The following is a 24,311-nucleotide window of genomic DNA, read 5'->3' as shown; positions in this document are numbered from 1 at the left end:
ACCTATATCAGACCAGTCCAGCGAATGACGTGTCTATTCCTCAACCTGCCCACAGGAAGAAGAAAGGAATAAGAGAAAGAAAGAGACCAGTCAACTCACTCAATCTCTCTTCCACACAACCGTCTTAGGTAATAAACAAATTTGCCCAATGAGGGGGAATGAGTTACACAATCTGTTGGGCAGCCACCACAGGACCTAAGGAAAAGGACTCCATAGACCTGTGGGCAACATCCTTAAGATAAAAAGAGGTGAACATTGACTGACGTAACCAAGTATCAGCATTCAGAACTCTATGAACAACCAAATTTTTCTTGAATGCCAGCGAGGAGCTAATACCTCTGACATCATGAGCTCTAGCCTGCACAGGCTCAGTGACGCAACCGTAAAGAGACAAATAAACCTGCCTGATAGCCTCACGTATCCAGAAAGAGATTGCATTCCTGGAAACCTCCTTCTTAGAATGCCCTGTGCTAACAAAAAGCCTATGACACCCTGGTCTGAGATGTCACATCCTCTTAACAATAAACTACAGATAATTAATTGTAAGTAACCCGTGCAGATCAGCGTAGTATAAAATTTAGCTACGTACATACCACCCGCCTTTCAAATTTCCCGCGTCTTGCAGGGTTAAGAACTTAGTTTTTGTCATTACAAACAAATAATAACAAATAACCTGATTCACAGTTTAAGATAAGGTAGATGAAGCTGAAAGAAATCAAGTCCAAGAGAAACAATGATGATTTAATAATTTCTGGAAGGCTACACTTCAGGACACACACAACTCTGATGTGCCAGACAAACCAGGATATCATAAATACAATGATGTTTCCAAAACCTTCCCCATGGAAAGTGTGTGGCCTGCTATATCGATAGGTCCCAACAAGTATACACTTATAGTTTTATGAGAGACCTTACTTAAGTAAAACTTTGCAAAAGTGTTGAAACACTGCCATGTGCTGGCATTAGGAGTGGCTATAAATTATACTTAAAAGGTCAGGGAGTACGTACTATGAGAGAGCCTGAACACTTCTAATCCTGATCCTGAATGTTAAAGGGGAACTTCTGGTTGCATTTTAGTTGTTCCATATGCAGTACTATTCCATTTAAGTACCCCAGGTGAAAAAAGTTTTTTGAAAGGGGCATTTTCTTATTTTTTACAACCAATTTTCTATTGCACCATGGGTGCAGCTATTTATGTGGGGCTCATCTGTTATGCGTGATGTCATGGAAGGCTCAGACAGGCGGAACACTACATAATGGGTTTTAAACAATTTAGGAATTTGGTACCTGCCATATTTTTTAACATTGTGCAACAAACGTTCTCTAGAGACGTTTCTCTAGATACAGTGGTCCCCCCGTATTCGCGGGGGATGCGTACCAGGCTCCCCCATGAATAGTTGGAACCCCTATAAAAATGGTTTAAAACTCCTATTTTGTTAGTTAAAACTCAAGAAAAACCCACCAAAAAATTTTTATACCTGATTTTTTTAAGTTTTATCACATAAAGTGCATTTTGTAATGAAATTGATAAAAAAAACAGGAATTTGTGGATATTTCTCATAGAAACACTGCGAATAGCCAAATTTCCCGTGAATAATACGGGAAATGTTACCCGAGAGAAATTCCCGCATGAATGCGTGAGTCCACGAATCCGGAGAACGCGGAAACGGGGGGTCCACTGTAATATCCGTTTTGGTTTGTATTTGTCAGTTGAAAATATATGATTGAAATGGTAAATAAAGAAGCAGCCTGAAGTAGGATTAGTTAGGCATACAGCCCTAAATTCTAAAACCCCACCATTAAATAAACTAATCTTTAAAAAAAGGGACTAAGGCGAAGGCCCTCATCAATTCATGGACACACACACACATACGTTTAGAAAACTGCCGTTCACCCCATCACACCACGCACATGATGGCTGACAAGAATAAATTTCAATTCAAATGCATACAAGTGGAGGCACCATTAGTATAGATAGCGGTAGATAGGCCGCCCTATCTTTGTCAGTACTGTGGTCTGTTCAGAGGGAAATTAAGTTCCCAAAACATACTATATAAATTTCATAGCCATACCTAATAACCTACTCCTAATGTCATCTTTTAAATCTGTTAGCAAGAAGTGGTCTCAACAGACAACAGTTTGCGTCAGAGGTTGAAAGGTTTTGATGTTGATATCCTTTCTTCAAAGAGCCATCAGCCAGCGACTTGTTTTCTCTCTATTGGATGGAATCCTGTGGAATGATATGGCCTTTGGACATTTGCCAGAAGTATTACACAACCAAAAGCCTTACAAGTTGGCATAATTGACACTATTTGAATGACAATTGACCTAAAACATAAGGACAATACTAATGAGGACAAAATACAATACAATGCAATACACATGCTTCGCTGCGCTTGTTATTGTGAGGCTACCGCAACACTACATCATCAGTACTAATCCGCCAGATGGCAACATAGTCGAATTCTGAAGAAATGGCACTCTCCACTGAAGTACCTCGGTGCTAATTTGAAATTAAGTTGTAAAAACTGGGATTATGTTCAGATTCCCGCAATGGCTAATTTTTAGCTTATTAAAAGTTCTGTTTGACAAAATTTAATGGCTATTAACCAGAAGATCCCCTTTAAGTGGACCTCTCAAGATATAACAGCATCAGCTCAAGAAATAATCTTCTGTATCCATAAGAAGATAGACTTTTTAGACACCAGCTGAATCTAATGACAAAATAAATGAGAAGCAAAAAAGTCCAAAGATTATATTCAATGGCGATGAGACCTGACAGCCTTTACAGGAAAAAGCATACTAGTATTCTCTTAAAAAGGAGGAGGTACAGTAGGAGTGGCAAAGAACTGAGTATCTATCCCTGCTAGACAACTGAGTCTTCACTAAGAACTATGGAGCAAACATGAGAACAAGCAAGGACCACAAGGTCAAATATGATACCTTGCCTGAAAGGGCATAAAGTTTATTGACATGCCTAGATGTGGCCAAGGCAATCAAGAATGCAATCTTGAGTCAAATCTAAAAGAGACATCCAACATTGAAATAAACAGTTGTAAAAGACTGTCTAGCACCAAAGTTAGTTCCCAACTGGTAGCTTCATTAAACTTGAAGAATGGGTGATGCCATAGGTGATGAAAAGGTCTGAAATGTTCTTGTCCTTCCAAAGTCCAAACCATTCAAGAAAATGACCAAAGAAAAGACAGAGAGATGACCTTTAATAGTTGAGACTGAATTTTTCTTACTCCTCTGTAAAACAAGGCAATTTACTAGGACTAGCCATAGAAACCTCTGAGGGCTACATTTCTCATTAAGGGCTGTCGTAGAGCATCTGCCAAGGAGCGGCGGAAATATTTCATAATGGCATCCAAAACGGCCCTCTACCCCCTCTCTCTCTCTCTGTGAGATGTAGCAATTCTGAGTGAGAACTAGTGAAACTTTGGCTACTTCATAAGTTTGGAAGGGAAGTGAGAAGAGTCTTCCAAATGTCACGAAACTATTCCTGCTGTGGCCAAAAGGGAGCGATATGTGTCATCCACAAGTTTGCTAGTGAATGAAACTTCTTCAGCACATGTCTAAGCAATCTGAAGAGAGAATGCTTTGACACAGCAACTGTCCCAAGGCGAAACAACTCCATGCCCATGCAGAAGAGCCACTTACTATAAAAAAATAATACTAGTAGATGTATGTACTTCAGTAGTATTCTTCAATGATATCTAAAATTTAACTTCAGAGCCATAAATCAGTATCATGCTGTAGAAATTCAATCTTTAGTACATACATGAAATCATACATTATTATAAAGTACTTACTAATTTATCCTCTTCCTTATTGCAATATAAAATTATTTTCAACACCTGAGCAAGACTTCCAAGTTATCTCTGAAACATATCGCAAAGCAACCCAAGATGGCCAGTTTCCACCTAGGTTTGTAAAGGTGTTGAGAAGAGTCATATATGTTCCTCCAATGGACGAGTCACTAATACGAGCAAAGAAAGCCATTACTCCTACAAACATACAGTTTACAGTGATCTGAAAGGAATTGAAACAACAGAAATAGTTTGTGTTTTTAAAATCTAATATACTATATACAGTCACCTACTTCCTCTACATTATTCTTCTTAAGTTCACATCTAAGTAGTACCAAGAATATGATGAATTATTATTATTATTATAAAGGATTAGTTTATCCAGACTCTGAGCCTAACAAAGGCTCTTCTTGGGCTGGTTAGTTTGTGATGAAAACCATTATGATAATAATTTCTGAAAGCCAAATGTGTCAAGAGTAAAAATTACCTGATGCAGCAAGTACACAATAACTATGAGGCCATAATAATGCAATGGATAGGATCCATCGTCACCTTTGTATGACGGAGTGATCCATACAAGACCAGCAAACAGCAAACCGAAGACTAACCTGTAGTATGGAAAACAAAAGTACATTTTGAAATTACTCAGATAATGCCATTCACTTCCTTGAGACTATCCCTTAGAAAAAAAATGGTGTCTTTACCATGAAACCTTTACCTTGCAACGAAACATCCTAAATTGTCCAAATCTTCACGTCTCATTTAGCCACTCATTCAAGTTGGCCATATCAATATCTAAAAATGATTCACTGGTCTGTTCAAACCATCCTGAAATGGTGATAACCTTAAGAGTTATTGACCAAGGGCATTATGCTGGTACTGTAGATGTACATAGCACTTAGTAATTATATGAAATGAACCAACTTCTTAGACATCAAAATGGTCCAGTCACATGCAAACTATGCCCTCTTGGACACTAAATGCACTTTTCAATTGTTAAATAAGAGACTGGAATTCAGTATTTACTCAGGACTCCAATAACATTGAAAACAAAGTGAAAATAAACGAAATAGTACTATAATAGTCAACTCAAGAAATGATAATAACAAATTCCATGCAAGATAAACCTTATTTTAAACCATGAAATGTCCAATATATGTACTCCCCCACAAACCATGTTTCCTCCTAGCTTTTTCTTGCTAGCTTTATATGAGACATTCTTTCCCTTCACAGAAAATGGTAGACTGACATTTAATGACTCATTTATGTATATTCTATTTTCTGTGCTGTTAAAAGCCTTGTGCAGATGATGCTTGACAGTCAAGCTTTCCTGAGCTGTCATCTGCAACACACGAGGAAAATATAACAAATCTAATTTATTCAAAACTCAAAAAAAAAACTATCTAAAAATTACATTTTTATGATTAAATAAAGGTTTAATTATACTTACCCCGTAATTATATAGCTAAGTATAATTATATAGCTGTGAGTGATATTCTTAGCTATATAATTACTGGGGGAAGTTGTATACTTAAAACTGGCTAGTCTAGAAGCTGTGAGTAATTACTTTTATACCCTAAAATATTCTCAATTTATCAAATTCTTTTCCTGTTAACTGATTTACTTCATTTTTAAAAGACCCATAAATCTAATGTAAATTCTATTCCATTGTATGTTAATGCACACTACATTGGGTGAAACTATGTAGCATTTCACATCAAAAGTACTAGGAATCTCCCAAAAATTTTTAAATACCATAAACTATTGATCACTGAACCCTCTTAAATGTGTATAAAATGTACACTGTTTTTCTTGGAAACTAGCCGTTGAAACTGGTAATACCTGTATACTTACACATCTCGTTAATGATAATGAGACTAAACATGAAAATACACTTCCAGAGGATTTGTAGACAAGTTCTCTCTAATGTTAGATGGAACAAAAGAATAAGCATTTTAAAATATGATATTGTTATGATACAATAAAGTTTTATACATACTTACCTGGCAGATATATACATAGCTATTGACTCCGTCGCGCCGACAGAATTTCGAATTTCGCGCACACGCTACAGGTAGGTCAGGTGATCGACCACGCCACTGGGTGACGGGAATAGGAACCCATTCCCGTTTTCCATCAGATTTTTTCTACACCATCTGTCTCCTGAGGGGAGGCTGGGTGGGTAGTTTAATTGTATATATCTGCCAGGTAAGTATGTATAAAACTTTATTGTATCATAACAATATCATTTTTATGCATTCAACTTACCTGTCAGATATATACATAGCTGATTCACACCATTGGAGGAGGGTAAAGACAGCTAAATAACTGATTAACAGGAAAACACAACAATCGTTGTAGGTATTAATAACATCAAACTTTGGTTTCCTACCTGTTTAGACTGAAGACTTCATGGTTAATGCCCAGGAGTCTGCTTAGTTCCCTCGGGCTGAGCCTCAGCGAAGATTATTGATCTATTGCTCAAGAGTTCTTGTAGGTCTGCCAAAGGGGTCTTATCCACTTACTTGGCCGATCCTATAAGGCTATGTCAAGGGTTTCAATCCACTTATATGACAAGAACCTTTTTTCTAAGGAGCACAATCCCGATCCTGATCACCTTAACCTAACCAAATGTTGTATCTAAGATTACAAGAAGTCATCCCCAAGGACTCCTTGCAAACACCAAAAAACTCAATCACAATATTTTACACCTAATTCTTTATGAAAAATAAATAAAAATAAAAATAAACAAATATAATTTCAATTTGTAAATACCTCGCTTGTAAGACCTATGCACATTCTCATACTGTTCAAAAGCACCAAAAGCCGCCTGTGCTAGCCCAAGCACTCTTGTCAGCAGAAAATCCTGATACTGTCTTAAAAGGAGAGGTCCATGTACGATTTAGACAATGTCTTTAATACCTACTCCGTTTAAAAGGCACATTTCTAGTTCCTCATAGCAAGGGCTATGCCGCCTGTGCGCACCAAGCACTTTTACCAATAGTAACACAAAAACTGCCTCAAATAGTGGAGATCTCCGTAATCAAGACACCGTTTTTTATCCAAGCCTATCCTGTAAGATAAACTCAAAGTTCCTTACCTAAACAAGGCCATGGCCGCCTGTGCAACAACTAGCCGTCAGGTAAGAAAGTTAGAGCCATCCACCAGTATGGTATGGAAGTATTAGACTTTTCATAAAAGTTTAAGGATCGGTATGTGTCCTCAGTCCCCAGCACTGTTATCCGCAGACACAAAAGGACCTAGAGAGAAGCACTTGTCGTAGGTAATTTTAACATCTCTAAGATAGTGGGATGCAAATACCGAGTTGCATCTCCAATAGGTCGCATTAATAATGTCCTTCATGGATATATTCTTTTGGAATGATATGATGTTGCCACTGCTCTTACCTCATGAGCTTTAACTCGTTAATAATTTAAAGGAATCCTCTGCACAATCGCTATGAGCTTCCATAATCACACTTCTAATAAAACTACGCTAGCGCATTCTTGGACATTGGTCTTTTCGTGTCCCGAACTGCGCACCATAAGACTTTGTTTTACATGCCTTCAACTCTTCTTTCTTTTTGTTAAGATAGAACCTAGAGCTCTAACCGGCATAAAGTTCTTTCGATTTCGTCTCTCATTAATTTTAAAAGACTTTTCACCTCAAAACTCCTTGGCCATGGTTTCGAAGGGTTCTCATTTTTGCCAAAAACAGAGTTTGAAAAGAACAGATGGCTGCGTCTTTTCTTAAAACCCACCGAGAATCTAGGGCATGGATTTCACTTATTCTCTAGCCGTCGCTAAGGCTATGAGAAAAAACACACTTTCTCGTCCCAATCCCTGAACGAGGCACGGTCGGGAGGTTCAAATTTTTCCGATGTAAGGAACTTGAGCACAACATCCAGCATTCCAACTTGGCGGAGTAGAGGATATAGATTTTGAAGTCTCGAAACGATTTTATGAGATCGTGCAAATCTCTATCCTCTGCCAAGTTTAAGCCTCTATTTCTAAATACCGCTGAGAGCACACTTCGGTATCCCTTTATTGTAGCTACGGACAGATTGGATTCCTCTCTCAGGAATAACAGAAAATCTGCTATATTGGTCACAGAGGTATCGGAGGTTTTAGGGACAGCTTATTCTTCCTACACCATCTTCTAAACCACATCCCACTTCGATTGATAGACCCGGAATAGTTGACGATCTCCGGGCTCTAACAATTGCTTTCGAAGCCTTGCTTGAAAAGCCTCTCGCTCTGACCATCTTTCGATAGTCGAAAGGCAGTCAGAGCGAGACGCGGGGGGAAGGTTTTGATGGAACCTCTTGAAGTGGGGTTGTCTGAGAAGATCTATCCTGTTTGGAAGAGATCTTGGGTAGTCTACTGTCCATTCCTGTACCTCTGTGAACCAATCTTGGGATGGCCAAAACGGGGCGATGAGAGTTAATCTCGTCCCTGTTGATGCTACGAACTTCTTCATCACTACTCCTAGCAACTTGAATGGAGGGAAAGCGTAAGCGTCGAGTCCCGACCACTCCAGTAGCATGGCATCCACCGCTATCGCTCTCGGGTCTTCTACTAAGGAGCAGAAGTTCTCTATCCTCTTTGACAGGAACGTCGCAAACAAATCTATCTGCGGCCTTCCCACAGGTTCCACAGACTTTGGCAGACTAGCTCGTGCAGAGTCCACTCCGTGGGAGAACTTGTTTCGTCCTGCTGAGCCTGTCTGCTCTGATTTCTTTCCCCTTTCACAAATCTGGTCAGGAGGGTAATATTCCTCTCCTCCGTCCATGACAACAGATCCTTCGTTATCTCGAATAGGGAAAACGAGTGCGTCCCCCCTGTTTTTTATATAAGCCAACGCCGTGGTGTTGTCTGCGTTGACTTGAACTCTCGATTTCTTACTTCTGACTCGAAGAATTTTAATGCCAGAAACACTGCATATAGTTCTTTGGCATTTATATGCCAATCTCTTTGTTCTTTCTTCCATTTGCCAGAGACTTCTCTTGCCCCTAGAGTCGCTCCCATCCCGTTTCTGAGCGTCTGAGAACAAGATTTGGTTTGGGTTCCGAACCTCTAGGGACACCTCCCTTGTTTTTCTCTTTTGAGTGGGAGCAGCCACCACTTTAGGTGTTTCTTCACCTCTAATGTTACCGGAAAAGTGTCCGACAGATGGCCCTTCTTCCAAGTCCAAGATCTCTTTAGGAAGAAATTGTAGAGGCCTTAGATGAAGTTTTCTAGGGATACAAATTGTTCCAGGGAAGAAAGAGTCCCTAGAAGGCTCAGCCACTCCCTGGCTGAACTCCTGTCTTTCTTTAGGAAGGATGTAACTTTCTGAATCCCCCGAAGAATCCTTTCTTGGGACGGAAAAACCCGAAAATCCCGAGAATTCATCTGAATCCCCAAATAGACTATGTCCTAACTGGGGGTCATCTGCGATTTCTCGAGATTCACGAGAAGTCCTAATTCCTTTGTCAATTCTAATGTTTTCTTCAGATCCTCCAAACATTGTTCCTGGGATTTTGCTCTTATCAGCCAATCATCTAGGTACAGAGAGACGCTTATGCCTTCCAGGTGTAGCCATCTGGCTACGTTCCACATCAGGTACGTAAATACCTGTGGAGCCGTGAGAGCCGAAGCACAAGGCCCTGAACTGGTAGACTTTCCCTTGAATCACAAACCTGAGATACTTCTTTGATGACGGGTGAATAGGAACGTGGAAATATGCATCCTGCAGGTCTAGAGAGACATCCAGTCTCCTCTTCGCAGGGCTGAAAGTACCGAGGCAGAAGTCTCCATCGAGAACTTTTTCTTTTCCACACATTTGTTCAGAATGCTCACGTCCAAGACTGGCCTCCATCCCCCGGATGCCTTTGGAACTAAAAAACAGGCGGTTGTAAAACCCCGGAGAGGAAGGATCCTGAACCTCTTCTATTGCCTCTTTGTCCTTCATTCCTATCACCATCTGAAGAAGTGTCTCCCTCAGAACAGGGTCCTTGTACTTCGCCGCAGTTCCTTTGGGGTAATTCGACCAAGGTGGTCTGTCCTGAAAAGGTATAATGAACCTTTCCCCAAAGACTGCTAGCGTCCAAGGATCGGCTTTCCTTATCTTCCATGCCCCTACGAAGTTTAGGAGCCTGGCCCCTACAGATGTTTGGAGGACCTCGCTGCTACTTTGATTTCTTGAAAGATCTAAAGGAGGACCTTCCTCGCTTTTCTGCTGTCTCCGTTTCGTTGGAGGAGAGAGAGGTGGAATCTCTCCGAAAGGGCAGGGCTACCGGAGTACGAGTAGTCTTCTTCGCTACTGGTACTGTTGGTCTTGATTTCTTGGAGGATTGTACTAATAAGTCTTGGTTGCCTTTTCAGCAAGAGACTTTGAAATCTTCTTCACCAAGTGCGAAGGGAAAAAGGTGATCCGAGAGAGGAGTGATAACAGGGCTGACCTTTGTGAAGGAGAAACCGCTTTGGTTGAAAGAAATTAACCAAAAATAATGATCTCTTCTTCACTACTCCTGCTCCAAATAGAGATGACAATTCTCCCGATCCATCCTGAACCGCCTTATCCATACAGGATAAAATGCAATGTAAAACTTCAGGTTCTAAAACATCTGGTTCATTTGCCTTCTTGGCCAGCACTCCAAGGGACCAATCCAAGAAGTAAAAACAAAAACTTCTAGTACATGGAAAAGTCCCTTAAGGTGTTGATCCAATTCTGACATGCTCCAAAATGCTTTAGCTGTATTCAAAGCATGTCTTCTCGATGCTTCAACCAAGCTTGAAAAATCCGCCTCCGCGGAAGATGGAAGCATAATGCCCATCGCTTCCTCTGTCCTGTACCATATTCCCCTCCTACCTCCGAGCTTATTAATGGAGGAGTGCAAAAAAACTTTCTTCTGAGGCTTCCTTCTTCACTTCATCCAATTATTTTAAAGATTGAATAGCCTTCTTCATTGGATATGGCTGGTTTTCATTTTAAAATACGAAGACGATTTAGGAACCTTCGTATGGAGAACAGATCTCGGGGAAGGGGAGGAGCTGCAGGGCTTAGAGAGTCTCCAATTCTTGTAGGAGAAGAGAGGCTAACACTTTGTAGTTAGATTACCCCCTCATTGTTCGGGGTTTCTTCCTCCGAAACCTCATCCAACTCCATCCTAGAAGGAGAGCGAGCTCTTTTATTAGATTCTTTGTCCGTAGAACCATATTCCCTATAGGAGAAATACTCCTAAAGGAGAGAGACTGACAAGATCTAGAAGTTCTCCCTTTCTTATCCAACCAAAACATCCTGAGACATGGAGGTTGAAACCGTAAACCTTCGATGTACCAGTGTTGCTTCCTTGCATTAGGGTTTCTACTTGTAGGAGACTCGCTATCCGAAGACATTACATGAAAAGATCTTCTATTACCCCTTATAACTTCTCGCTCTTGCTGCTCTTCATGATCAGCTGGCGCCTTGCGCCTGACTGGCCGCTTCGCGCTTGGTTGAATCTTCCTCGCGCGGTTGGCGCCTCACTCTCGGGCTAGCGCTTATCGCGGCCTCGCTGGCTACCTCTTGCGCGGGACTGGTGCCTCGCCGCTCGACTCACGACTTCACGGCCTGGTTGGCGCTTCACGGCCGTCTATCGCGTCGCGTCTGGCTGGCGCTTCGCGCCTGTATGTCTCTTCGCGGCCGCCTGGCGCCTCGCGCCTGGCTAGCGCTTCTCGCCTGGTAGGCGCTTCTCGGCAGTCTGGCGCATCGCGCCTGGCTGGCGCTTCTCGTCTGGCTGGCGCTACGCCCCTGGATGGCGCCTCGCGCCTGATTGTCTCTTCCTGCTTGTAGGAATTCTCACGCACTGCTGGCTCCTCGCGCCTGGCCAGCTTCTCGCGCCCTAGGGTCGTCTCCTGCGATATCTGATAGGGCCTGGTTGCCGCGTCGTGCCTGATTGGAGCCTCGCGCTTACGTGTTAGTTCTTTGCGGCTGACTGGCGCTCCGCGCCTGGCTGGCGCTTCGTGCTCGGCTGGCGCTTCACGCCTGGCTGACGCCTCGCGCCCCGAACTCGCGGGTCTGTGAAAAATAGACCCTTCATCCGAAGAAGAATCTTCTTTTCTGGGAGGTTGATAGTAAGGGTTTTTTGACTTCTTCACAGGAAGATTAACATCCTTTCTTCTTGGAGGATCTCTCGAAAGGACCCGACTAGAGAAGCAATAGACTCTTGCATATCCTTTAATATCTTCATCGTTTCTTCTCTCTGGTCTAAACGAGAGGAAGGAGAGCCTTCTTTCTCCATTCCCCACAACTTATCGGGAGAAGCCAAAACCTTTGCTTTCTTATTCTCTGTTGGGGTGTCCTCCGAAAAACGTTCCGGACTCGAGTTTATGATGCCCGATTCTTTCCAGATCCTCTTCAAGGGACGAGAACGATCCGCTGATCTCCATCCTCTTTAGGTGAGGAATTCTCCGATGACGAAAAACATTCACGTAGAACGCTTTTTCTAATGCGTTCTCTGGCAGTCTGTGACGTTACAGATTCTGCCGAAAGAGACGTCTGACTGGTGGGGATCCTCCATAACCTCCGTAAGGCTTTGACATTCCTTCTCCTCTGGGCTTGGGAGCTTGAAAGAGGTCTAGGCCTGGGGAGCGTTGTGAAAGCCAATCATCCACGCCTCCTCCACTTCACTGGGGAAATCACATCGGAGAAGGAACCTGAATATTACAAGGAGAGTTCATAATGTTAGAGGAGGGTACAATATTACTCACCAAACCACTTGAAGATTGAGAGCTAGGCTTGGTTTTGAAGATGACTCCTAACCGGTCTTTCTCTAATTTCCTTAAATAAGAAGTTAGAGACTTCCACCCTTCAGCACTCAAACTCTCACATTCATGACAAGTGTTATCCATCGAGCATTCATACTTCCTGCATCTTTTTACATACAGTGTTGAGGATCAACCGAAGCTTTCGGCATTCTCACCTTGCACCCTTCATTCACACACATTCTCACCACACTTCCAGAATCAGACATCATGATGAAAATTCCAAGCCAAAATCCAAATAACGATCCACAAAAGCGTATGCCAGTACAACGATCCAAATACGTCACCAAAGGGTCCAAAACGATGATCAATTGTATCCAAAAACGAAATCCAGCCGGAGATACCAACAACGATGTTGCCAGTATGGCTGACAGAAAAAATCTGATGGAAAACGGGAATGGGTTCCTATTCCCGCCACCCAGCGGCGGCGCGGTGGATCACCTGACCTACCTGTAGCGTGTGCGCGAAATTCGAAATTCTGTCGGTGCGACGGAGTCAATAGCTATGTATATATCTGACAGGTAAGTTGAATGTATAAAAATTAGATTTACAAGACATCACCAACCTGTTATTCTTAAGTGTACACAAACATCAGTGATGGGTAAAAAGTACTGAAATGTTTTTTTACCTTAGGGAGTATCCAAACATAAAGGGATTCATGGGTTGTGGTCCAGCTGTGTAACGGGATATGTAGAGTGGAAGGAACACTTGGACAGGAGTGAGGGGGATTGACAGAAGTGCCAACCGGTCTTTAGGCACTCCAGTCTCGGTTAGTTTTAGAGCGGTTAATGAATCTGCTGCAGCAAACCCAATCTGCATGACATTACACACTATTTTAGAAGAATCATTTCATAACATTGCACATAAAAATTTTGTTTCATAATGCAAACCCTTATGAACTTTAGTAAAGCAATAAAGCAGTAAAGCAATGGCTTGTACTTTGCATAAATAAATTCATAACAATAATAGTTAAGCTGTTAAAAAGAATGGCAGAATTAAGCGAGTTGAATTTATATATTATTTTTTCTATTTTTCTTACAATTCACTTCTCAGCCTCAGCAATGTTTTTGAGTAACTGGCTAATATTCATATTGGGAATTTTCAAAAAATTATAAATGCTGAAGATAATCTTTTATTTTATTAGAACAGCATTTATAATTTTTTGAAAATTCCCAATATGAATATTGGCCAGTTACTCAGAAACATCACTGAGCCTGAGAAGCGAATTGTAAGAAAAATAGAAAAAACAATATATAAAATCAACTCGCTTAATTCTGCCATTCTTTTTAACAGCATTTGCCTAAAAGAGGGTCTTCCACCAAAAATAATAGTTAAGCAAATAATTTCACAATTAGACTAAATGAATACCAATCATACAAATTTTAATTCCCATACATTCACATAAAATACATATACGATACCAAAACAACCACACATTCATAATCATCATTAAATTTTCACATACCTAGGTGGGAAATACATCTGAGACCTCTGATCCCAATATTTACTGTAATTACTGTTAATCACTTTCAACATACCCATAAAACTCTGTGGCAAAGAACAATCGTGTTCTGACAAATGTGTAACGCAGGAGGCAAACACCCTTTTTTTTGTGAAGCCTTTTGATAAAATGAACAAAAGAATAAAACTGTTTTGCTTTCAGGAGCTCCAGCCTCTTTCTTCAGCATAGATGTACGTGAAATTTAATCTTGAGACTATATTATGTTGCCCCTGGTAATCTTTTCACCAGGTGTCCACTCTTCGGTTAGAGAAGCTAATACTGTATAGATACTGTTGGTTTAAATACTTACTGTCTTTTAAAGAGCATCATTTACATGGTAACTGTAATCCTAGCCAAAGGGAAAACTTTTATGGTAGTACTATCTTAAATGCAAATAATAATGGATGTCCTATAAAATATGCCAGGACAGCATAACAGACAGGTCACTCATAATTAAATTTGACATTTCTTCTGATAAAATAAGCAGGTCCCTTTTAAAACTAAATACCCTGCATGCTTAAAAAGGTAATGAAAAGGGTTTCCCTCATAATCCTAAACAATACTTCTAAAAACATTTCAAATTTCATCATGCTTCGATCTTGTACACTAATAGGCCAGGACTCCAATCATATGGAAATCAAATTCATAATTAGAATTTTAGTAGCCATAAATTAAATATTTACTAACCAATTCCCTCTGTTAAAAATTACAACACTTTTCTTCCTGAAGCTCATCTTCACTTTTAAAAGAACCTGTACAGTGTTATGACAGTTTCTTATAGTCCTCAGTTATCAACATATTCACTATCTCATCTCCAGTTTCTTCATGCTACATAATCATCTTCCTTAATAATTCCATCTCATTTTTTAAAACTTTTAAAGTCACATTATTCAATCTGGTTTTTCATTCATAGATTATATATCTCCCCATATTTCTTATTCCATTTCTGCTATCTTCATTTTTTTATAAGCGAACTTCATTGCATTACTCAACCATTTTAATTCTTTCAAATGCTTTTAACTGACTAACGAATTCATGAAGTGCAGAGGAAATTGTAAAAGACAAACATATTTTGCTTAAACCTTATGCTACTACATAGAAAGAGCAAAAATGTACTAGTACTAACTTTTGACAACTGTGTATGTTGTGCAATTACACTCATATCTGCCCCTATGAATGAAATAATTCATCTCAGGTACTAAACTCCTTTACTTACATTCTCAGGTTATAAGTAGTACATAGAGGTATAAATGGTATACTATACGCTCAGCAGAGAAGCTGGCAGAAGGACCTCTTCCACTAATTGTAAGGTGGATTTTTGTTTTTTAAAAACTTTAAATTAATATTTTGCAAACTACCTGTAACAAATAAATTCATTATTTCATAAACATTAAATCCCCATTAGAATTCCAGCATGACAGGAACTAGTCAGATGGCCAGACAGGTCTACAAATCTACTTTCAGTTAACAAATCTGTTTTTGTTGGTTTTGTAAACTGTTTTTGCTCTAAAAAGTGTCTTTTACATGATAAATAAAGATAAATAAACCACTTTGATAGAAAGAGATTGGGCTCCTTATTAACCAGGTTGGTTAGAGAACCAAAGTTTGGTTATCTATCTGCTATTTGTCCTCATTGCTCCTTGAATTATCTTTAGTCCACAGAACAAGTTGGACATATCCCTTCAAAATGTGCCAGGTCAGCTAAGTCATCTCAAAACTTAATACTTGGGATATGATCACATTTAATCAATCTAACCTGTGAATTTTGTTGCTGAAAAATATTGCACTATGTACCAATATGTGAAAACTATGGAAAAGCAACGATTTTAGTAACAGAGGGATGCTAAATAAATGAATATTTCATATTATCAATATTTTCAGTTTTTTTGGTAATAGTATATGATGTTTATTTGTATGCTTTAATGCATGCCAAAGTTTTGAGTATGTAAAAAGTATGCTAAATTTATTAAAATTGAAAATACCTGAACTACATGCATGGGATACTTTTACCATCTGTCATGTAGCTGTCTGTATGAGACTATCATTATCAATATTATCTACTTGACATACTTTTCCAAAATTGATTTAAAATTCTGTCTACACTCATACTCTTATATATTTTCCCTCTCATGGAAAATCCATAAAAGTGTCCAGTTGTCCCTACCATTTTTAACCTAAAAATATTTATCACACTAACATTAATAAAACACAGGGGGGAGATATGTTTTGTGTCCAGTCCTATTAGTAACAAATTCCATTTGGAGCATATTAACAAGAAAACGTTAAAGCAGTCCATTCAATGTTATTTGTTTAATCACTGTAATTATTTTTTCCCAGTTCTTGTGGGGGACACTACAAAGACACACGACAATTCAGAACTTTCATGTCCCATCAAAGTCCTGTAGTGTTTTTGATTTCTAAGTTCAATCTTTAAATGTCAGTTATTCAAGGTCAAAATCCAGGGGAGATTAATACCATATGAGAAACATTATAATTCCACCATGAGAGTGGAAATACAATAGGATAATATTGTAATAATACACAATACCACAAATTCAGCAATGTAAAATCCCAGAAATCTATGACAGTCAACCTCCATGAATACCTGCCTTTGCATGTAGAACACACTTGATTGTTAGAAGCAATTTCTTGTGAAAGTGTGCCTATTTACTGCCAAATAGAGTTATTAATTACCATATATAAGATATATTATATTACGAAGTTAAGTCAATAAGTCTCCGCACTCCAATTTTTTTATTTAATACAACAGCAATATGTTATTGTTAGTATACATAAGGTTTTTGTACATACTTACCTGGCAGATATATACTTAGCTTTACGTCTCTGACGTCACGACAGAATTCAAAACTCGGCGGACACGCGACAGGTAGGTCAGGTGATCTACCTTACCGCCGCTGGGTGGCGGCTGTAAGAACAATCTCCCTTTCCAGCCAGAATTTTTCCTTCCACCTGTCTCCTGAGGGCGGGGAGGCTGGGCGGGCCATCAATCGTATATATCTGCCAGGTAAGTATGTACAAAACCTTATTGTATACTAACAATAACATTTTTGTACATGAACTTTCCTGTCAGATATATACTTAGCTGATTGACACCTTGGTGGAGGGAAGAGACAGCAATATAAATATGGAAAAAAGGGAAAACAACACTAGTTGTAGGATGTAAATACAACCTTGGTTCTTACCTCTTTAGGCAGAAGACTTCGTAGTTACTGTCTATGAGTCTGCGTTGCCTTAAGAGCTTCAGCGAGGGCGTGACCTACAGCTGACAGACTCTTTGGGTCTATCAAAGGGATTTGGTTATCCGCTTACTTGATAGAATCCGAGCAGGATCTGTCAACGGGGAATTTGCCCACTTATATGAAAGAACCTAACCACTATCATTGCAAGGAGCTCAAAACATAAACCGATCACCTAACAATCTAATCATTGTTAGAACTACGAAATGAAAAACATGCCTACCCGCATGTTCTTTCAAACAACCAAAAACTTACAACCTAACAAGGGGAAAAATATATATACACAGGATGTCTCAGCTCCCTGCCCCAGCACCGAATCCGCCGTATCGTAGGGCCTAACCTGAAGCACTTTTCATACGTTAATTTTGACGTCTCTCAGATAGTGGTTTGCAAAGACTGAGCTGCAACGCCAGAATGTTGCCTTCATAATATTACTCAGGATATGTTTTGCTAAAAGTCAATGACGTGGCAATAGCTCTTACCTCATGAGCTTTTGACCTTAAGAACTTTGAATTGACTTTCATCACATATCGCATGCGCTTCTTTCACCAGGCTTCTGATAAAGAAAGAAAGAAAGCGCATTCTTCGAAAGAGTCCTCCTTGGATCTCTTACAGAGCACCAAAGGTTGACATCATTGCCCTTAAGTTTTTTCTTTCTCTGTAGATAAAACTTTAAACTTCGTACGGCCAAAGCGGGACCTCTCTGCTTCCTCGCCTACTAATGCAGACAAGCCTTGGACTGCAAAGCTCTAGGCCAAGGATTTGAGGGTTCTCGTTCTTAGCCAAGAACGAAGGTAGGAACGAACAGATAGCTGCATCTCCTCTGAATCCCACATTTCCTTCTAGTGCATGGAGTTCACTAACCCTCTTTGCGGAAGCCAATGCCATGAGAAAAATTGTCTTCTTCGTGAGGTCTCTAAACGAGGCAGACTGAGGCGGTTCGAACTTAGTGGATCTCAGGTAACGTAGCACTACATCCAGATTCCAACTCGGAATCCCTGGAGAAACCTTCTTGGATGTTTCCAAACGATCTTATTAGATCATGAAGGTCCTTATCTTCTGAAATGTTTAAGTTTCTGTGCCTAAACACTGCAGATAGCATGCTACGATAGCCTTTAATGGTTGAAACCGCCAATCCACTTTCTTCCCTAAGGAAAAGTAAGAAGTCTGCTATTTGAGTCACAGAGGTACTGGAAGAGGAAAAGTGATGGTTCCTACACCATCGCCGAAAGACGTCCCACTTCGATTGGTAGACTCTAAGGGTAGAAGGCCTTCTTGCTGCTGCGATAGCCGTTTGCGCAACTCTTGCAGAAAAGCCTCTCGTTCTGACCAAACTTTTGACAGTCTGAAGCCAGTCAGATCTAGAGCGGGGAGGTTTTGTGATACCTCTCGAAGTGGGGTTGTCTGAGCAGATCGATCCTCTGTGGTAATGTTCTCGGAAGATCTACTAACCATTCCAGTACCTCTGTGAACCATACTTGTGCGGGCCAGAACGGGGCTACCAGCGTCATCCTTGCTGCCTCCGATTCTGCAAATTTCTTTAGAGTCTCTCCCAGTATCTTGAATGGAGGAAAAGCATACATGTCTAGACCCTTCCAATCTAGTAGAAAAGCGTCTATCGACACTGCCCTCGGGTCCGATATCGAGAGCAGTAGTTTGGCTATCCTCGCATTCTTGGCTGTGGCGAAGAGTCTATATGAGGCTTGCCCCAAAGCTTCCACAGGTCCTGGCAACATCCTTGTGAAGAGTCCACTCTGGCAGGCAGGACTTGATCTTTCCTGCTTAGGAGGTCTGCTCTGACGTTCTTTTCTCCCTGTACGAACCTGGTAAGGAGACAAATCTTCCTTTGCTCTGCCCAAAGCAGAAGTTCTTTTGCTGTCTCGTACAGGGAGAAAGAGTGAGTCCCCCCCTGCTTCCTGATGTAAGCCAGGGCCGTGGTGTTGTCCGAGTTGATCTGTACTGCTGAAGCTAGGACGTGGGGCTCGAAAGCTTTCAAAGCTAGCCAAACCGCCATCAGCTCCTTCTGTTGATGTGCCAGGTCACCTGTTCCTTCTTCTTCCAGGTGCCTGACACTTCTCTTGAGCCGAGCGTTGCTCCCCAACCTGTTTCCGAGGCGTCGGGAATACAACACTTGGTTGGGGTTCGGAATGTGAAGGGACATCCCTTCTGCAAACCTGAGAGGGTTGGCCACCAAGAGAGGTCCTTCTTGATTTCCCTTGAGATCTCGAAGGAGAACTCTAGGTTTTGCGAACGACACCTCCAGTTTCGATGTAGAAAGAAACTGGAGAGGTCTTAGGTGCAACCTTCCTAGAGAAAGGATTGCTCCAACGAGGAGAGTGTCCCCAACAAACTCATCCCACTCCCTCGCTGTGCATACGTCTTTCTCTATGAAGGCTTTGACTTTCTCTGACCCTCGGGCTATCCTTTCTGGAGACGGAAAAGCCCGAAAATCCAGAGAAGCCATTCCGAATCCCAGATAGATACGATCTTTGACTGGGGATCAACTGAGACTTTTGAAAGTTCACCAAAAGTCCCAGAGAAGTTGCCATGAAAAGGGTCTTTTGTAGGTCCTCCAAACATCTTTTCTGCGACTTGGCTCTGATTAGCCAGTCGTCCAAGTAAAGGGACACTCTGACTCCCTCCAAATGTAGCCATCTTGCTACATTTTTCATTAGGCCTGTGAAGACCTGAGGGGCTGTTGAAAGGACCGAAGTCACAAAGCCCTGAACTGGAATATCCTTCCCCTCATCATGAACCTGAGGTATTTCCTTGAAGAAGGATGGATAGGCACATGGAAGTAAGCGTCCTGAAGATCTAGGACACCATCCAGTCCCCTGGCCGAAGGGCCGCAACACTGAGGAGTCGTCTCCATGGCGAACTTCCTCTTTTCTACAAAGAAATTCAGGGCGCTTACATCCAGAACCGGTCTCCACCTCCTCCTGAGGCTTTTGGAACTAGAAAAAGGCGGTTGTAAAAGCCTGCTGAGCAAGGGTCGCTCACTAGCTCTATAGCCTCTTTCTCGAACATTTATTCCACTGCTTGTGTTACGCAAGGCTCATGATGGGATCCCTGTACCTGGCCACCAACTCCCTCGGAGTCGTTGTCAACGGTGGTCTTTCCGTAAATGGAAGTCAGGTATCTTCCCGGATAATCGAGAGGGACCAGTTGTCCGCTCCTCTCTTTGCCCAGGCTTCCGAGAATCTTAGAAGCCTGGCACCTACTGGTGTTTTGGAGGACTACTTCCCTACTTCTTAGCTCTGGAAGCGAGCGTGAGAAGGATCTACCTCTCTTGAAAGGTCTATTACCTCTCGAGGTAGAGGCTCTAGAAGGAGGGCCCCCTCGAAAGGGCTCCTGTCTAGCTGGAGTCTCCTTCTTTGTCTTCGTCTGGAAGGAGGTCCTAGGCTTCCGTGCCGACTGCGCGAGCATGTCCTGAGTCGCCTTCGCAGAGATAGATCCTGAGATGTCCTGGATTATCTTCTTCGGAAAATAGAAGAGGCGAGAGCTGCGAATACAGAAGCGAGGCTCTTTGTGCGTGCGAAACAGACTTAGTCAGAAAAGAGCAGAAGACTGATCTCTTCTTAAGGATCCCTGCTCCAAACAGGGAGGCTATTTCGCTCGATCCATCTCTAACTGCTTTATCAATGCACGTTAGAACACTGTTGAGATCTTCTGGTGAAATAGCATCCGGGTTCTGAGTCTTCTTAGCCAAGACCCCCCAAAGACCAGTCAAGGAAGTTGAAGACTTCCAAGACTCTAAACATTCCTTCAACAGGTGGTCAAGCTCGTTCATAGCCCGGTAGTCTTAGCAGACAAAAAGAGCCGAGCGTCGTGCTGCATCTACCAGTGAAGAGAAGTCCGCATCCGCCGATGAAGGAAGACCCAGGCCTAGGGGTTTCTCCAGACCTCGTACCAAAACCCAAGTTCTGCCCGTAAGCTTGGAAGGAGGGAAAGAAAACAGTCTTTCCCCTTTTTTCTCTTCCTTAGAAGCAGCCAATCACCAAAACCTCTCAAAGCCTTCTTCATTGAGATGGTTGGCTTCATCCTCACACAAGAGGAAACTTTCGTCTTCTTCGTAAGTCGAGAATAAAGAGAGAGGAGACGGAGGAGCGACGGGAGTAAGGGAGTCTCCAAACTCTTGAAGAAGGAGATCTGTAAGGATCTTATAGGACGAAACTGACGAGTCCTTCACCAAATCCCTCTTGAAGGTTCAACTTCATCCACTGAAGAAAACCCTCTGCTTCTTACGAGGGTCAGTTAGCCTTCTCTAAAGAAGTGCGTCTGTCTAGAGAGTGTCTAGTAGCAGTCTGGCGCCTATCAGGGGAAGCCAAAGTTTCTGGAGAGCTTCCTCTCGAATGAGTCCTTCCTACTCTGATGAGTGCGTGCTCTTTGATCCTTAATCCTACTCCTAGAATCCCACCGGGCTTCCAAAGGGGAGCGCCTGCTAGGAGAGGAGAGCCTACTATGCTCAAGGCGCTTAACAGGATCCATGCGCCTGTTCAAAGGAGAGCGGCTGCCAGGCGAGCTGCGCCTACCATGAGGCGAACGCCTACTAGGCTCTTGGCGCCTACTTACAGGAGAGCGAAGCCCTGGAGAAGGTCGCCTACAAGGTGACCGGCGTCTACCATGCTCCACAAACTTCGATCCAGACTTGTGTCTCTCTTCAAAAGGTAGTCTCCCAGAAGAGACATATCTTTCAGGTCTCTACACGCCTGTCCCGAACAGAGCGGCTAATAGGAGAGCCGCCCCTCTATCAGGAGAAAAGCGCCTATCTTCCGCACCGCGCTTGGGAGCGGGAGAGCGTCTACTTGGGGAGTAGCGCCTACTAGGCTCAAAGCGCCTAACAAAAGGCGAGATCCTGTCTCTTGAATCCATTAAGGAGTAGGCTCTCTTATCCGGAGAATGAAGGATCTTCGGAAAGGAGCGAGAAGACGAGGCTGCATGCCTGTCTTTAGACGAGCGCCTACTAGGCGCTAGATCCCTTTCTACTGGCGAAATGTAGTCACAGGAGAAAGCTTCTTGGGCGAATGATGCCTGGAAGACGACAAGCGTCTGCCGAGGGAAGAGCGCCTCCTTCCATCCGCTGATACAGGAGAGAGAACCGACTCTGACTGAGAAGGTAACACAGGCGAAGGAATCCTAGACTTCTTGACAGGGAGAGAGACGTCTTTACGACGCGTTCCTCCTGCCATGGAGCCCGCCAGCGCCGAAATCTGCGCTTGCAGCCCAGCAAGAATTCGAGCTGGAGATCTTGCAAAATCCTCCACCGGAGAAGAGGCTCGAAGCCTACTTATGAGCGAGACTCCTGCTCCATCCTGGGTTTCTTGATCTCATACTTCCGGCTCTTCTGGAAAAACTTCCGGGCTGGAAAGGAAAAGGTGCCAGGAGCCTTCCAGGCTCTCTTCAGCGGTCGCGAAGAATCCGAGGCGCTCCATCCTCTTCTAGGCAAAGGAGAGGAAGAAGAAGAGAAGCATTGGCGCAATACCTCCTTCTTCGCGCGAACAAGGCAGCCTGGTACGAACATCAGGATCTACCGAGGGGACGCTGATCGGTGGGAGTTCTCCCACTAACCTTCCTGCGTCTGTTGATTTTCCTCCTCCACTGGGACTGGGAGTCTGGAAGAGGTCTAGGCCTGGAAGCATTAAGGAGCCGATCAGACGCACCCTCCACTGCACTGGGGTCACTGCACAATTCACCTTCACTACTCTTACCTTGCAACGACGAATCTTTCTTCTTTCCATGCTAAGGATCGTGGCTCTCATGGTTGCCACTTCCGTAGTCGTATCCTTAGGTTCGATGCAGGGCGCAGGAGCTGAAACTGGAGAAGGTTCTAATGCTACAACAGGATTTTCTTCTACCTCGCTAATACGAGACTTACTAGAACTCCTAGACGAAGCCTTTCTCACCGGTCTTTCTCTAACTTTCCTCAAGTAGGAAGAAAGAGCCTTCCATTCACCCTCATCCAACTTCTCACACTCATTACCACGGGTTAACAAAAGAACATTCTTTCCCTCTACATTTAAAGCAAACTGTGTGAGGATCTACCGTAGCTTTCGGTAGTCTCACCTTGCATTCACCCAAAGAGCACACCCTAAACATAGAAGATTTCTTAACCTCTAACTCAGACATCTTGAAATCAAAGAAAAATCCAAATCAATATCCAAAAACAATCCACAAATGCGTATGCCAAGCCAACAAGATCAGGTACTTCACCGAAAGTCAGTCCAAATAAATCCACGGCAACGAGAATCGAATAAAGCTGTCAGGGGGTAACAACCACAGGTGTAGTCGTCACCGGCGACAGAAAAATTCTGGCTGGAAAGGGAGATTGGTTCTTACAGCCGCCACCCAGCGGCGGGTAAGGTAGATCACCTTGACTACCTGTCGCGTGTGCCGCGATGTTTTGGAATTCTGTTGGTGACGTCATAGACGTTATAAAGCTAAGTATATATCTGACAGGAAAGTTCATGTACAAAAACAAAGTTTACAATGACATCATTTTTCAACATAGTCACCCTACTTTTCAATGCACTTGGTCCATCGTTGCACTAGCTTTTTGATACCCTCAGAAAAAAACGTTTTCTGTTGAGCATTGCGCCACGTATGCACCGCTTCCTTCACCTGCTGATCGATGGCGAAACGATGGCCTCTTAAAGCATCTTTAAGTGGACCAAACAGATGGTAATCAGATGGGGTGAGATCAGGACTGTATGTAGGATGTTCCAACACCTCGAAATAAAGTTCTTGAAGAGTGTTAATAGTGTGGGTGGCGGTAGTGTGGACGGGGCGTTTGTCATGCAACAAAAGAACGCCTTCCGACAACAGTCTATTGTCAAAAGGCGTTCTTTTGTTGCATGACAACGCCCGTTCCACATACCGCCGCCCACACCATTAACACTCTTCAAGAACTTCATTTCGAGGTGTTGGAACATCCTACATACAGTCCTGATCTCACCCCATC

General features: G+C 42.4%; 1 protein-coding gene across 1 annotated transcript in view; it reads right to left on the bottom strand.

Annotated features, from left to right (window-relative positions):
• Positions 1 to 24,311, bottom strand: part of LOC135218235 (acetyl-coenzyme A transporter 1-like) — a 49,070-nt gene that overhangs the window by 2,641 nt on the left and 22,118 nt on the right. Inside the window, 4 exon segments of the mRNA XM_064254388.1 lie at positions 3,813 to 3,845; positions 3,847 to 4,032; positions 4,297 to 4,417; positions 13,224 to 13,408. Coding sequence (XP_064110458.1) covers positions 3,813 to 3,845; positions 3,847 to 4,032; positions 4,297 to 4,417; positions 13,224 to 13,408 — 525 coding nt within the window.

This window comes from Macrobrachium nipponense, chromosome 9, assembly GCF_015104395.2.
Source record: "Macrobrachium nipponense isolate FS-2020 chromosome 9, ASM1510439v2, whole genome shotgun sequence".
Lineage (NCBI taxonomy): Eukaryota > Metazoa > Arthropoda > Malacostraca > Decapoda > Palaemonidae > Macrobrachium > Macrobrachium nipponense.
This window is presented reverse-complemented; position numbering and strand designations above follow the sequence as displayed.